At 44.6% G+C, this 15806-nt stretch overlaps 2 protein-coding genes and 1 long non-coding RNA gene across 3 annotated transcripts in view; 1 reads left to right on the forward strand and 2 right to left on the reverse strand.

The window, feature by feature from the left end:
• On the reverse strand, positions 1-2788 carry cep20 (centrosomal protein 20). Its single transcript, XM_069704956.1, has 4 exons — positions 2736-2788; positions 1906-2103; positions 766-850; positions 1-425 (listed from the first exon to the last, which is right to left on the reverse strand). The coding sequence occupies exons 1-4, from the start codon at positions 2761-2763 to the stop codon at positions 314-316; spliced, it is 423 nt and encodes a 140-aa protein (XP_069561057.1). The 5' UTR covers positions 2764-2788; the 3' UTR covers positions 1-313.
• Positions 2055-7370, forward strand: LOC138624620 (uncharacterized). The gene is made up of 3 exons (XR_011311166.1): positions 2055-2167; positions 6539-6683; positions 7225-7370. It is a non-coding gene; the product is annotated as an uncharacterized lncRNA (long non-coding RNA).
• Positions 3811-15806, reverse strand: part of abcc6a (ATP-binding cassette, sub-family C (CFTR/MRP), member 6a) — a 24397-nt gene continuing 12401 nt past the window's right edge. The window contains exons 8-31 of the mRNA XM_069704955.1: positions 15162-15368; positions 13689-13866; positions 13334-13495; positions 13143-13235; positions 12372-12575; positions 11739-11885; positions 11551-11638; positions 10919-10988; positions 10711-10837; positions 10443-10619; positions 10181-10348; positions 9848-10031; positions 9659-9743; positions 9450-9567; positions 8700-8907; positions 8286-8596; positions 7793-7992; positions 7488-7614; positions 7184-7285; positions 6515-6661; positions 6243-6401; positions 5923-6089; positions 5582-5776; positions 3811-5227 (exon numbers count right to left, since the gene is read on the reverse strand). Of these exons, the coding sequence (XP_069561056.1) occupies positions 5119-5227; positions 5582-5776; positions 5923-6089; positions 6243-6401; positions 6515-6661; positions 7184-7285; positions 7488-7614; positions 7793-7992; positions 8286-8596; positions 8700-8907; positions 9450-9567; positions 9659-9743; positions 9848-10031; positions 10181-10348; positions 10443-10619; positions 10711-10837; positions 10919-10988; positions 11551-11638; positions 11739-11885; positions 12372-12575; positions 13143-13235; positions 13334-13495; positions 13689-13866; positions 15162-15368 (3733 nt within the window). The 3' untranslated portion in view covers positions 3811-5118. The remainder of the gene's footprint in view (positions 5228-5581; positions 5777-5922; positions 6090-6242; positions 6402-6514; positions 6662-7183; positions 7286-7487; positions 7615-7792; positions 7993-8285; positions 8597-8699; positions 8908-9449; positions 9568-9658; positions 9744-9847; positions 10032-10180; positions 10349-10442; positions 10620-10710; positions 10838-10918; positions 10989-11550; positions 11639-11738; positions 11886-12371; positions 12576-13142; positions 13236-13333; positions 13496-13688; positions 13867-15161; positions 15369-15806) is intronic.

Below are 15806 nucleotides of genomic sequence, written 5' to 3' on the forward strand. Positions count from 1 at the left end.
TACCAACAAAGAACATTTATTTTACAAGTTCTAAAAGACCGTATAAAATATGAGACATTTGTACAATAAAATAGAAAAAGCATTAAAGAACGTAATCTTAACTTAATGCCTAAAAAATGTAGAGAATAAACCATATGGATCACGGTGACTGCTCATAAACTTCTTGGATCATTTGGCAATTAATAAAAACTATATAAAATCTATTCAGCGTAATAACTCGGTGCTGTGCCGCAAAATTTCATCTCATCTGCTGAAGTGTCAGAGCAACGTTTTAGTCCATCAGCATCACGAGTCACCGGTGAAATATCCCATTTTAAACATCGGGTCGAGGAGCGCTGCTGCTGCCGGCGCCGCCGCGCAGAAACACCTTCCCTCCCTTATCACCGCTGTTCAGGAAGTGGGACACCAGGCCGTAGAGGAGAGGTCTGGAAAATAAGACTCAGGAATTTAAGTGTGACGAAACAATGATGAATCCTTTTTGCATCTGTTGAGCCACATCTGCTTCGACCCCCCCAGAGAAATGTTGACAGTTACAACACAAACTAATTGTCATGTTTTTCCTGGAAGTTTTAGTGGAAATTCTTGAACATTTCTAGGTATTTCAAGATGAAACGATGATGATGAGTCCCTGAGCGATTATAAAATGATTGTTCTCAAACTGAACGCACCCCCATGAGAGTTTCAGTAAATCTTTGAACACTGTGTTCGATAGCAGACTGTTCTGTTTGTATTTCTCCCTCTTAAAATCTGGCTTTCCACACTCACACAGCTCTGGAGCTCATATCCTCTGCGACTTTCAGCTCATTCGCCAGGAACTGTCTGTCCAAGGGAGCTTCGGGTTGGCCGGACTCTTGAGGAAACAAACAGAGCCGAGTTTAGAGGCGGTAAACTTTCCTCTAGAAAAGTGACTGATAATAAGCAGCTGTTTTCAATCAACCTAAACCTGTGAAGTGGTTCCTCCTTGTACAATTAATGCTGCGCAATCATTGCAAACAGCAACATGCTGTCTGTTTTCAGCTTCAATAAAAATTCACAGTACTTGTACTTAGTGTCATAGCACTTTATAATTCTATTGTACTACATGAGATATGGATCAAATATGGTACTTTTTTTTTACTTTATTGTCTGAACGCCTTCTGAATTAGAATTTTTCTTGGATAAACTTACAGATTTAATGTTCCTTTATAGGTCTGGGAAATTCTCCTACTCCTTCAGATAAATAAACTATTTGAAAACTATGTTGGATGAGCTGCAAATGCATCATCTCAAAGCTGAAGACAGAACTTAGCTCATACGTGGTTCTCACAGGACAGAGTCACTGCAAACACATGATCATCCTACACAATATGATGCATCGGTGTTTCTCGACGCTGATTCTCCCCACGGCACTGCACTTTCAGACGGATCCCTGCTCCAACACACCTGATTCAAACCTGACAACGACCCATCTTACTTGAAGCAGGTGTTTTGGAGCAGGGACAACATGTAGGACCAGGGTTCAGAAACACTGCTGTAAATGCAACGACCAGTGGTAGCCTGTATTAAAGTAGTTCAAAAACAACTACAGTAGTAAAATGCAACACATCAATGCAGCAGTAATAATAATATTAATAATAATCCAAAAACATCATATAAAACACTGACGAGACCTTTTCTCTGCTGAATGAGTACTTTTGTACTTTTAATTGAAGTAAATTTAATTAAGTAATATTTGTAATGCACGACTTTCACCTGTGGTGGAGTATTTTCCGTGTATTTAATGGTACTTTTATGAATGGTAAAGGTTCTGAATACTGTTTATGTGACACTAAAAAAAAAAAGAAGAATGACAACAGTTAGATGTGGGACATTAATGGAGTTTCACCACCAACAGTTTGTACCAGTTCGTGGGTCTTTCCTACCCACCTGCCGTGAGCACCGCCGCGGTGTGCCGGTACCTGTTGAACTCCAGGTAGTCCCGGACGAGCTCGTTGATCAGCAGGTTTTCGTGCGTCAGCGGCGGCCGCGGTTCGCGCCGGTCGTCCAGCGCGCTGAACACTTCCGCCCGGATACGAGCCTTCAGCTGGCCGAGCACCCCGCGGGACTCCAGCGTCTCCCTGACGGCTGGAGGAGTTCACATTTATTACCGAGAATAGATGCTCATCGGACCAACACAACCTTTGTTCAGGTCGGTGGACTGTTCGAGTAAATAGTGGTCTTCGGAACACTCCAGTCAATAATTAGCGAATTTAACAGTCGGGTGGGTGTTTTCAAAGTTATGGACCTGTTCGACTATAAATAATAACCTGAGCCAGATCACCTGAAGCCACTCTCCAAATCGGCATACATGCAAATTGATAAAGTATTTCCATTTCGATGCAATGTTTACAACTTTACACCACACACACGCTGACTAGCTTATTTTTTAACATAGCTAGCAGTGGGAAATTCCACAGAAAACTACAGACCTGTGAAATATGTGTAATATTTGACTCAGCCGAATGAAATGTGTTAACCTGGTAATAAAGATAGCAGCCGGTTGTTTCAGAGCGACCGTTTGTCTGAACCCAGGGCCGCTGAACGAGCTGAATTATAAGGCTTTTGAATGGAGGATCGTAAAGAAAGCGGGATTTAATAATGCTAGCGAGCCGCTGTTCGACGCTGCTCACTAACTCGTGCAGTGAAATCCGTGTTGTTTAATCCGGGATTATAATAAACTGTGAAACCAACTGGTGATAAAACCAGTGAACACTTACCACACTTCAGTTCCGTGATGGTCGCCATTGCAACAAGTGTAAACAAACGACTGCGCGCCACCGTTCGCGGACTGCCGCCGCCTACCGGCCGACTCTAGTAACTACAGCTGATTGGCTCGGGAGACCTCTTCAAAACCGCTTTCACCGGTTTAATACTATAAATTAGATCAGTGTGGTATAAGCATCATTTTATCTTATAGGATTACAATTATTAAAAGATAATTAAGCTCATAGCTAATTACATACATCATAATACTGTTGGATAACCTCTGATTGAAAAGTGTTTATGTGGATGAAAGCTGCAGACCTGAGAATTTAGATGGGGCTCTCAGGGGGGAGATGCTGCAGCAGGCTGCCACTAGCGCGGCGCCAGGTAACCTGACCTGAGGTGGGATGATGGGAGGAAGCCGGAGAACCCACGCAAGCACAGGGAGAACATGCAAACTCCACACAGAAAGGCCCAGGACCGGATTCGAACCCGGAACCTTTTTTGCTGTGAGGTGACAGTGCTAACCACTGCACCACCGTGCAGCCCTTATAGTTAGGTTTACTGTATACCCTATACTGTATTTGAACTTGAGATTTGGCTTGAGTCCCAAAAGACTGAGCATGAGTATCAAGCTTTGACTTATGAGAAATAAAATAAAAAAAGCATGCCTTGCATTGCCTTACACCTTCAGTTTTTAATCATTGGGCAAATGCATGAAAAGAGCTTGGTCTCAAGTATTTAGAAAACATAGTCCAGCTGCTCAAGAAATATTCTCATATCCCATGTCAATTTAATAGCCAGTTTTCAAAGGTTGAAAGACTTGAACTTTGTCTTATGATTTGATTCAGAAGTCTTCATCTTTAATATTTAATATTAAGACTAATTTACAAAGACTAAATTAAGGCTAATCATCACTGCAGGTGTCTGCTGTTATTTGTAATCACTGTAATCTTTCTGGAGCACATCTATTTTCATTTAAATGGATTTGAGAGCATCTATATTACATTTATCCATTTATTCCACACTAACTTAAAAAATGTGAAGTCAAAAAAAACCATAGATTCAAATACATTTTATTATCCAGCATGATGTATGGAACATAGACATTACATTAACAGTAAAAGGTCAGTGAAAATGATCAAGCTTGTTATAAAAAGTATAAATATAATATAATCCTCAGAATTTTAAGGACACTTAATACATTTTGTCAAATGACATAAATAAACACTTGGGTTTCTCTTAGGATAGATTGTCTAAACCAGTAAGACAAAAACAGTAAATGCTTCTTCTCTTTGAAAAGTTCGTAGGGTTAATTCTTTGAATCAAGAGGAAAGGTCAACGTTGACTATATCCAGTCCTTTATGTCAGCACCATAAGAAAAATAATTTTTTTTAATCCTCTGCGTGTATGGCCTGCGTTTGTGTGGTGGTGGCCGAGAGACAATCACACAAAGATTTATTGGCATTGTTTTGGAGAGGCATTCTCTTCATTCATGGTGGTTTTCACTACCGGTGTCAGGTTAAATCTGACCAGCAAGGTCTCTATTGAGTTTTATGTGTTTACTTTGACAGAAATAAACAGCCACAACATAGTTGGAAGATTGCTAATGTCCTGGCTTGCTGCACTGTTTTCCTCTTTTTTTCCCCTGACACATTAAAAACTCCAGATTGGCCGCCTCAAACTCAGATTTTGAAGACTCAGAAAAGAAAAATCCCACTTCCTCTCCGTTTGCCAGCATGAACCTTTTGAAGGTTAGTGTGTCAGAGTATTTCCTGTCCCAGTTTATGGGACAAGAAGACAAAATAGATTTCCATCAATTTACAATGACAAAAGTGCCTCTTTTTTTGGTATATAAGGCTAAAAGAAAAAAAAAGAAAAAGTGTGAGTAAACATTAATGTTTAAGCCTGAGACAACATCAGAAAATATGCCATGTGCTTTATAAACTTACAAAAACTACAAAAATAATACAGCTCCCATCCTTGAAGAGAATGAAAATCCAGAAGATTAGTTTCATCCCAGCCTTTGGGTTGATCCTTTCATGGAAGAAACTCACTCCACTACTCTATATACAATATTTATAGCTTGGAGACTCTTGACAATCCACAATAGCTTTTTTTCCCCTTTTTTTTTTGAGTGTTCATCATCTGAGGTTAACAATGTCTTTTCCTGACTTAGGATAGCACATCTGTGTGTTTTGAAACAAATACTGTGAGGGCTGCATCAGCAGCTGCTGTTGAGATTCATCGACAATGCCCTGGCGGAGAGGCGGTTTGCAGCTGCCACAAAGCTCGAAAACGGCCCGATTTAATATGTCGGAGAGCCACACGAATAAGGTGCCACATCGGTACACCAGGTCATCAGTTCCAACGGTGCGAGACCCGAAAGAAAAGACCTTAGACCAGACCAGCTTCCCGACACATTCGGTAGAACTGCCCCCGCTGTGAGATGAGGTTGGCTGGAGAGTCCGTCTCAGAAATGTGTCCCCTGTCCATGACGATCACTCTGTGAAGCCGAGAAAAAAGGAGGCTTTAGATCCGATGTTTCTCTTTACACCTGATAACATGGTGCAATAATGCTGTGCAGGTAATTAACATGTTTTTAAACTGCAATTAAAAAATATAACTTTTTTTTTATTGTTTTACCTATTAAATTACATATGAAAGAATAATGACAAATGCCCATCAGTCTCCCAAAATCCAGAGTAAAGCATTTCCTTTGGCTCATTTTGCCTGAACAGCCATAAAAATGTCTTCAGGTATTTAAGCTACAGTGATATGAAACGGACAAAAGGCTGTAACTGTCATAAATGTGGTATTTTTAGTATCCAAAACTGAAACCTGGTGGACAGGAACGTACCTGGTGTAGTCCATGATGGTGTTCAGGCGGTGAGCGATGGTCAGGACGGTGCAGTCCTCAAACTGTGTGCGGATGGTCGACTGGATGAGCGTGTCCGTCTCCAGGTCCACAGCAGCTGTAGCCTCATCCAAAACCAGGATCTTAGTTTTCCTCAGCAAGGCTCTGGCTAAACACACGAGCTGGCGCTGACCCAGACTGCACAGACAAAAGGGGGAGGCAGGCGAAGATAGAATCACATGCTGGACAGGTACAGACATCTTTATAATAAGTTCCTGGTGTCTGACTGAAACAGCGGCTAATGCTTTTATTATTTATGTGTTGTTGTTGTTGTAGTTGTTTACCTGAGATTTTCTCCTCCCTCTGAGCATTCGTGGTTGAGTTTATCAGGCAGATTAGAAATAAAGTTTTTGAGGTGAGCGAGCTCCAGCGAACTCCACACCTCCTCGTCTGTGTAGGTGTCGAAGGGGTCGAGGTTCATCCGGAGGGATCCTGAGAACAGCACGGGGTCCTGTGGGGAGAAGACGGGTATTCATCAGCTGACCGTGCAGAGCAGTAACAGGTTTATTAATACTTTTAATGTCTCCTTTTATATCGGACACAGGCTGAAACAGTTTATGTGATGAAAGCCGGAGCTCAGTTTCTGTTATTCCTGCTGCTGTACCTGAGGAATGATAGTAATGCGTGATCGGAGGTCGTGGAGTCCAATGTCTGCGATGTCGACTCCGTCAATAAAGATCTTCCCCTTCGCTGCCTCTAACATCCTGAAGATCCCCAGAGCGAGCGAGGACTTTCCAGCTCCCGTTCTACCCACAATCCCAACCTGAAAAAAAAGACGGTTTCCAGTCAGAATTTATGCAGGAGACGATTCTGCAACGTCAGTGTTTAAGATTGCAAAACATTTTTTTTTAATATATATTACACAAGATGATTCACCTTCTCTCTTTCCTGAATATGCAGGGTGATGCCTTTCAGAGCCAACTCAAGGCCTTTGCGGTACTGCAGCCCGTAGTCCTGGAACTCGATGGTACCTTTCTGGGGCCAAGCCGAAGGCAAGGAGCTGCCCTCGATACTCCAACTGGCCTGTGTGAGACAACAACAAAGGGTGAGTGGAGGTTTTAAGATTTTTGAAGTGTAAAATCACCAATGGAGACGGTCCTAAAGTACTTTTACAATCAAAGGCGGCATGATTAAAGGGATGGTTCAGGGTCACCTGAGCCAGCAGCCCTCATTAAAACATTTATCAAATATGAAAGTCTTATCTTAAAAGCAGAGAAGGTGTCTGCCTCCTCAACCCAAACTTAGAGAGGAGCCTGAAAGCTTAAAGCTCTGCCTCATAATGTACCTCCTTAAAGTCTTAAAAACCACAAGCCTGCACTCTAAAAAAAAAAGGTCCTACGAGCTCTTTAAGATACGATGGTGCCTGGTCATTAAGTACTTTCTATGTCAGCAGAGACTTTGTGTTTGTGTGTGTGTGTGTGTGTGTGTGTGTGTGTGTGTGTGTGTGTGTGTGTGTGTGTGTGTGTGTGTGTGTGTGTGTGTGTGTGTGTGTGTGTGTGTGTGTGTGTGTGTGTGTGTGTGTGTGTGTGTGATGGGAACACTGACCTCTTTAGCTGTTTCAGCGTACTCGTTGACTCGCTCCACAGAAACGATGTTGTTTTCCACGTCGGTCCAGGATCGTACAATCCAGCTGAGGATGCCGGTCACCTGCAATAACAAGTGCCGGGAAGTTTACTTCAAAATCACATCTCCTGAACTGAAAATGCTTTTAATGACTGAATGACTTTCACTTTTTCCAGGTAAACAATTCAAACAAATCAAACCTCAAAAATGTCTGTTTCTGAGTGTGTGTGTGTGTGTGTGTGTGTGTGGGTGGTGGTGGGGTGGTGGTGGTGGTGGGGGGGGTTACCTGGAGGGAGTGTGACACAGCCAAACCCACGATTCCCGGGCTCAGAGTGCTTTTTCCCATCACAGAGAGGATGGCAGCAGCTAAGACCACGCCGTTACCGACAAACTCCAGATTGACTGCCAGCCACCTGTGGATGCAACGATGATGTAACGGTTAAAAAATGTGTCCTCATCTCTGAAGCCAGAACTCATGTCGCCTAACAACATAATAACACACAGCGTAGCTGCTGTTGCTATGAGTCATCACCATCAAGCTGTTAACCGAGCAAATGAAGGAATAAGTGAAGTTAAAGCACATCATCTCACCGTGTGGCCACAAATCGGGGGAAGTAGGAGGTCTGGTTGAAGTCGACCCTCTCATTAGCCTGCAGTATGAACCTGGACTGCTCTCTGAAGGCCCGGATGACGCTGGCGCCCTGCACCGTCTCATTGAAGTGGGTGTAGATGGGCGAGCGGCTCACGGCTTCCAGCCGGCGCAGCTGACAGGATGTGGCGACGTAGAAGCTCTGCAGCCCGCAGTGGAAAAGTAAAATACAAGTTTTAAACAAGCGAAACGAGAGGGAGCACCGAGGGCTTTCCCATAATTCATAGTGAATGTGTGCAACATCTATGTCAGCAGGTGGGGGAACTTGATATAAGTGGATAGCAAGCTCAGCAGGGTTGGTTTTGGAGCCCAGAGCGTTCCAATAACATCCAATAATGGATCCCAGCCCTCACTGAGCCACTTTTAACAGACTGATCTCAAGGAGAAGAACTACAAGTCAAAGTGGCGGGTTCATACTTTGGAGTAAACGCGTACCTGGACGAAAGCGTAGAGGAAAGCGAGCGGCAGGATGATCACGGCCGCGAAGGGCGTCGCCATCATCACGATGATGCAGACCTCCATGAGTTTGAAGACGTAGCTCAGCATCATCTTCAGCCCGTCGGGCACCATGCAGTCGATGGCGTCGATCTCCTTGGCGAAGCGGTTCAGGAGGTTGCCGCTCGGCGTGCACTCGAAGAAGGACATGGGAGAGCGCAGCACGTTGATCAGCAGGTCCGTGTGCAGGTGGCGAGAGGCGATGATGCCGCAGATGGAGATGGCGACGGTCGTACCGAAGATGGCAACACCTGAAGAGAAGGGAGAGTTGAATATCATCGAACCGATGTCAGCTGTTTGAGGCATCTGAAGTGTTCGCTTTTTAAGATTCACCAAAAAAAAAAACTAACGGACCTTGAGCAAAGCCCAGAGCTCCAAACACGGTCAGTTTCAGGTCCGTGTCGATCTGGGTGCCGTTAACAACCGGATCGTCAGCCCACATGCTGAGCCAGTAGTTGTAGGCCAGCGAGGCGCCCTGCTGGAAGGCGTACAGGAAGACGATGGGGATGATGATGGCCAAGCCGATGGTCTTGAAGTATTTCTTGTACATGTCCAACCTCACCTGTTGGAGAAGTGAAAATCAGAACTTTGTCACAACTTTATGATTTTTGTTTTTGCAATAACTATTTTTTTTTTCCACTTTGGGACAGTAGAAAAAAAACCCTGTAAACACGATGCTGACATGTTATCACTCTTTAAGATGATATGGTGACTATTTGGTTAGATATCAAGCAGATATGGAGCAATATGAGAAGGCATTCGAAGTTGTGTTTCTGGTCACCGGTTGGAAGAGAAGTCTTATATTTCCTCTCATTTTAGCTTTTGTTTTTTGCACTCCTCAAACCTTTGAGTGGCTCTTAAATGCTCCATCATTTTTACATTTATGTCTTTGTGTGGTGAGAAGGTTTTTTTTTAATGACACACTGAGAGCAGCGAGAGTGACCTGAAACATGAACGTTTTGGGAAATTAAACCAAAACAATGATCTGAAAGACAATAAAAAGCTCCTTAAAGCTGTGGGAACCTGCACAGTTGGTTGGGGAGAGTTAGAGAGACCGAATTTCAAACCTGTAGAACTAAAATCAAAACCCATTCTCCGACTTACTCTTCCGGTGCGAGCCTTGTCGACCTCGGTCAGCTTGCCCAGGTCCTCCGGTATCTGTTCCTGGTCTGTTTCGGACACGGGCTCCATGTTCTGCAGGTTGGTGTTAGTGGTGTCACCTCTGGAGAATAAGCAGAGGTCAGAGGTCAGTTTCGTAAAAAAGGATGCTTGAGATTCCAAACATCTTCAAATTTATTCATTTATTAACAAACCCGATGAGCTGCTCCTGTGACAGATCTCTGGAGAACGGCATGAAATCGACCATGCTGAGACGAGCATTGGACCTCCTGGAACCAGCTACACGGAAAAAGGACACATTCATTTTCAAGGGATTAGCAGAGCGCTCTTTACACTGAATGACAAAACCTTTTTTTTTTGTAATGTCTGAAAGGTCCACGTACCTCTCTGTATGGCGCTCTCTTTGCGCTCTGTGCTTGCGAAGGTGTGGATGAAGTCAGCGAAGGCACCGTGGCGGCTGAGGAGCTCCTGGTAGGAGCCGCTCTCCGTGATCTCTCCATCAACCAGAACGAGGATGAGGTCGGCCTGCGGCAGGAAGCTCATGCCGTGGGTCACCAGGATGCGGGTCTGAACAGCAAACCACACAGGTCCGAAAAAATAAGATGTAAACACAATCCAACACAAAACTGAGGCTTTCTTAAAAACAATAAATAGAGGTGGTTTCCATATTGTGTGTGCTTGAGTAAGTGGTTTTGGTTCGGTTTGTTGGGTCTTACCTTGTCTCTGAGGACTCCTTTTGGTCCGAAGACTTTGTCAAAGATGTGCTGACCCACGTGTGCATCTACAGCGGACAGCGGGTCGTCCAGCAGGTATACGTCAGCGTTTCTGTAGACGGCCCTGGCTAGACTCACTCTCTGCTTCTGCCCGCCTGAGAGGTTCAATCCCTGCATTGGAGAAACAAGAATAGTTAGAGAATTTAAGAAACAACTCAGACAAACAAACTTAAATTTTCATTATTTTTTTGGGAGTATTTCATACTTTCTCTCCAATTTCTGTGGCATCTCCAGCAGGGAGGATGTCCAGGTCGGGCAGCAGGGCGCAGGCCTCTAGCACACGATGGTACCATGTTTTCAGCTTCTCGCGGCCGAATACGACGTTGTCTTGGACCGTGGCGTTCTGGATCCAGGCCTGCTGGGGCACGTACGCCACAGAGCCCTGCGAAGAGACGAGAAACCCTCAATATTTATTAAATGAAAAAACCCACAAGCTATGAATAGATCTCGCACGTGGAACACGAGCTTTGTACCTTAACGGAAACTTGGCCACTTCTTTTCTCCGTTTCACCGAGCATGGCGGACAACAAAGAGGACTTTCCACTGCCGACGTGTCCGACCACGGCGACGAGGGAACCCTGTGGCACGTGGACGTTGATCCTGTCAACAAAGAAATTAATTGTCCCGTAAGTCTCCTTTTATTTTGTTGTGTGTGTACATATTTCTTGTAAAGCCTCATACCGTTTGAGGCACGGAGGACCCTCTGCAGACCAGCTGAAAGTGCCGTTTTCTATGGCCACATCTTCCCCATCTAAACAAGACGGAAAGATTCACAAAAATAAACAAGACGAACACCGACGAGAGAACGTGTTCTTTCAACCTGAGGGACAAACAAACGTTCAAAAACAAAGTTTTCCCTTGAAGTTACTCGTCAAGGGCGCAGTCGGGGCGTAATTACAAGTGAATTTGCTTAATCACAGAGATTACAGAGCTGTTGCTTTTTCACAAGCTGTCTTAGGAAGTGTTGACAGATCACAGACAGAGGAGTGCAGTGTATTTTTTTTAATTTTTCTATGAATCATATGTCTGAATTCATGCTGTGATTTACGTTCAACCGCTAAATGCGAACATCCTATAATTACGCTGTCTACCAGGCAGCCCGGGACTCAGGAAGTGACAGTGCACATGATCCATACAAGGCTGTGGTAGTCCACAGTTATAAACAACAACATCATGCGGGCTGCTTATATTGATTATGACAGCCTATGATTTCATGCAGTATGGGAACTAAATTGTGGATATTTTGTGAAATCGAAGCATGTAGTATAGTAGGTTTTTCATTCAGTGTCCATGTATATGGGTGCGGTTCCTACCAGAGGTCGAAGGAGCCTTTGAGACGTTGTCCACTTTCAGTTCCTCTGAGCACAGGTACTTTCCCAGGCGTCTCAGGGAAACTACCGCCTGAAACAGACGGCGAGAGGTTACTTAAGTGACCTACATCCATCCATACGCAACCCTGAAGACATCTTCAGGTGTTCAAAGATTGAGAAACGTCTCCTACCTGCATGCTGGTGCTTATTGCAAATGGCAGCTGACTGAGCGGGGTCTTCAGGATGTTGATTAGCGCCATGGAGACGAACACTTTCTGAGCATCCAGGACATTTCTGTCATCGAGCATCACGTAGACGCCGAACATGGAAAAGGCAATCTTGGAGAAAAGAAAAAAGCACAAAATGTTACGTCTGTGGGCATAAAAGTCTGTACGGACGTTCCTGGTGCCCAGAGGATGAACCCTAATGATTTGACCATCTCCTGAATTTTCCTGCAGCGCCACCGCGAGGTTAGCGTGTGGTATTGGGTGAAATATCTTGAAAACTGTTGGATGGATCGCTGTGAAATTTGGAAATTTGACAGTCGTGGTCCACTGAGGATGAACAGCAATCACTTCGGTAAGATCTTCATTTTTAATCTTACATCACAATCAGGTGAAAAATTTCAATTTGTCAGATAGTTTTGTTTGTCTCAGCTGAAATTTCGCCCAAAAGATGGTGAAACCGGTGGACATCATATCTGCTGGCTGTCGACATGTTTGTAATTGTTTAGTAGGCTGAAATGAACCCAATGTTAAGTCCTGGACAACAACAGTCTGCGGGGCAAAGATATTTCAGGCTTATTAGTATCCTAAAGTTCTTACCAAGAAGGATGAGGAGTTAAAGGACGCAATGGAGATGGAATAAAGAATCTGGGACTTCTTTAGGGCCTTGAGCTCCTTTTCTCTGTAGCCCAAAACCTGCTCCAGGAAGGCTTTCTCCCAGGCGTAAAACTTCAAGATCTTTATCCCATTCAGGATCTCGTTCATCAGTCGGATGCGTCCGTCCATGAACTTCATCTGAATCTCCTGTTGACCAGACAAAGAGGTTTTAATCTTTTATTGTTTTAAATAAATGAACTCTCCTCAGCTGAAACTGGGGCACAGAGGAGAGTCAATTACCAGACTAAAGCCAAATTCATGTATTTGTGAACATGGGTTCGCCTGCCCTCATTACAGCTGTAGTAGTTTTCCTGAACATCACAGAACTTGTTTTAATTCAGTAAGAATTTACTGCTTGTTACGTTCTGGTGATTTTTTTATTACAAGGAAACAACAAAGGGCCAGGAACGCGGTCGCAAGACTATAAGTTCGATTAAACTGGCATCCAAATTTACAGAATCGTCTGTTGTTTTTCCAAAGAAATGAAAAATGATGTCTTCCTACTGCCCACCCTTTCCTGTCATTGTTTTTCAAACGCGTTATATGAGGCCAGACATCAAAAGGACAAAGGAGAATGTAGGATGCTGGCCAAACACCCACACTGCCCCGCAGCCACTATCTAAACCAGCTGTGGCATCCCTGACCTGACGTGCCAGACGTCTGCGCTACTGGAGCGAAAGCGTGAAGGATTCCTGCAACAGATTTGGTTTTTACCTGCAGCTTGCTTCTTTTCTTCGCGATGATTCCGTTGAGTGGAAAAATGAGAATGACGGTGGCGATTCCTGCCAAAGCCGACGGGCCGAGATGCTGAAAAGACAGAAAGGATGATATATATGTATTTTTTTTTAGTTAAATTACTTTTGTGCATGAACGGGGAGGCATCGTGGAAAACAGTTTCGACGTACCTGCCAAAGGAAGAAGAGACAAAGAGCGATCTCGATGGGAGCCAGCCAGACAGCGTTGAAGTAAACCACAAAGTCCATGAGCTTCTGAGTGTCTGCTGAAACCAGATTCACAATCTCGCCCACGGTGCAAGTCCTCCTGGAAGCGCTGTTTATCACCAAAGACTGGATTGACAACAAAAGAGACCAAAGATGTTTTAGCCCCAAAGCGCACAGTATAATTCTACAAAGATTTCACACAATCATTCATTTGAGGTAAAAGCCATGAAATGTTTTCCAGTCTGGAAGGAGAGAAAGGTTTTGTTCCCAAGTTTAAGACGCGATTTATGTTGCGTCTTGTTGATCCAGGTTTACACACCTTCCGGTAAACCAGGCCCATTACAGCTGTCTTCACCCTCATTCCCACTGTGAAGCATGTGTACATGTACTGGTGGTTGAAGAGGGACTGGAGGCAGGAGAGCAGGAACATGAGGGTGGCGTAGAAGTAGCCCTTCCACAGCGGAGCGTCTTCATCTCTCATGAAACCCAGCAGGAGACTGTGGAGGGACAGAAGAAGGACATTGATGCTTAATCAGGATGTTTGCACACATAAAAACTTCATATTATTCTGTATCAAAAACCCTCGGCCTGTATTATTCCTGGAAAGTAGCGAAGGATGCAGAGCAAAGCAGACTCAGACAGATTTTTTTTACTCTGTCAACATGCTTTCTTTTCATTCAATCTGGTGTAATCTGACAGTCATTGTGTGCGTTAACCAAAGGCCTCGAGTGCTGCTGTGGCTGCTGGCTGAACGGTCCACACAAAGTAGCTCGTGTTGCGCAACAGCGCTCAGCCTGCGGCCGGGCTGCCCTCACCCTTGGCCGGCGGCTCCCTTATTGTGGTCCGACGGCATTTCTGCCATTCAGAGCCTCCCCTGCCTCTTGGCCTGTCCTCCCGACTGGAGCACACAGAGGGCTGTGGTCTCGTCTACTTTTCTTGCTCACAACTCCGCGACCGTAATTAACACTTCCACTGATTTTCGGTGCTGCGCAAGAACAACAACATTCCAGTCCGACTGGTGGGACGGTGCGGCGAGTAGCCGGTCCGCCGTGACTGGGTTTCACTGATGCCAGCTTCTGTTGTTGTTCTTATGTCACAAACCATTCAGATCATCTATCTATCCATCTATCTACCTACCTACCTACCTACCTACCTACCTACCTACCTACCCATCCATCCATCCATCCATCCATCCATCCATCCATCCATCCATCCATCCATCCATCCATCCATTTTTTAAACTGCTGTTCCTTTATCTTACCTTTTTATCTTGAACGGAAAATGTAATCTCTTTTGACTCAAATCTACAAATTGGACAGTTAACCCACAAAAAGCACAATAAAACTTCATTTTACTCTGGAGTGCATCCTGGTAATTTTGAGTCTGAGCTGAGGTTTGGAAAGGTTGACCTGCAGCTTTCCTTAATCCAGTACACTGAATGCCATTTGGTTTGTGGGACTCCGAGCAGTGAAGAAGTTATATTTGACAACAGCATCTCTCTCCAAACATAATGACACAGTTACTTGCACTGAGCTCTTATGAGCAGTTTCATTGAGAGTGTCGTGCTATCAAAGTACTGATTTCGAGCTTTACGCAGACTATTTGCAGCATTTGTGGAATATATTTGAAAAATAATTCCTATTTTGGGGTCTTTTAACCACAAAAAATACCCCAGAATTTCCTGGAACTGGGTTGTGTTACAGGTGAACTGTCCAAATCCCTCTAATGCCGAAGTCCCGTCATGTTAGGAGCAGATTCAGGGTGTTGGTTCACTCTCCCTTTTAAGTCTCACCTCAGCACCTGGGGGATGGCGAACATGAAGGCATCGTGGAATATGATACACATGGTGCCGGTCAGGAAGTACGGACCGAACTTGCGCGCCAGCGTCCTGAGCAGGAAGAAGCCGGAGCTCTGCTCCTTCTGCAGCTTCCTGAGGAGCTGAGCCTGGTCCGGCAGGCGGCTGCCCAGCGCCACACCCGACGCCAGGGCTTTCTCCTGCCTGCAAGACAAGACATCTGTGTCAGAGATGCTCCAACACGGCGCTGGCTGCTTTGAAGTCTTTAATGCGAAATAGACTGTTGTTATTCATGCCATCGGTGGCGGGCTGAAGAATTCAGCAGCAGCTGTGAAAGGCATCATTTGCTGACATAATTATTAGACTTAACGATGGCTTTTCAAAGCTCTGGATCGTGTTAACGAGTCTTGAAATTGGCACAGTGCTCTCGTGCTGACATTGTGGCACCGCGTGTCCTCAAGGGACTCCTCGAGGAATATTTTTAGCCCAAAATGCCGGCAAGCGATGAGACGTCCCACGTTTCAATTTACCACTGTCAGCACCCAGTCATGCTCCGCTTGGGTTATTAATTTGACCACGAGCATGTTGACGTTGGACTACATGGCAATAAAGTGGAATTGATTCTTTGGCTGTTAAGCCGTG

Source organism: Brachyistius frenatus, unplaced genomic scaffold, assembly GCF_029030835.1.
Source record: "Brachyistius frenatus isolate BFR_SWC_R1_liver_20210118 unplaced genomic scaffold, ASM2903083v1 Contig_53, whole genome shotgun sequence".
Taxonomy (NCBI): Eukaryota; Metazoa; Chordata; class Actinopteri; family Embiotocidae; genus Brachyistius; species Brachyistius frenatus.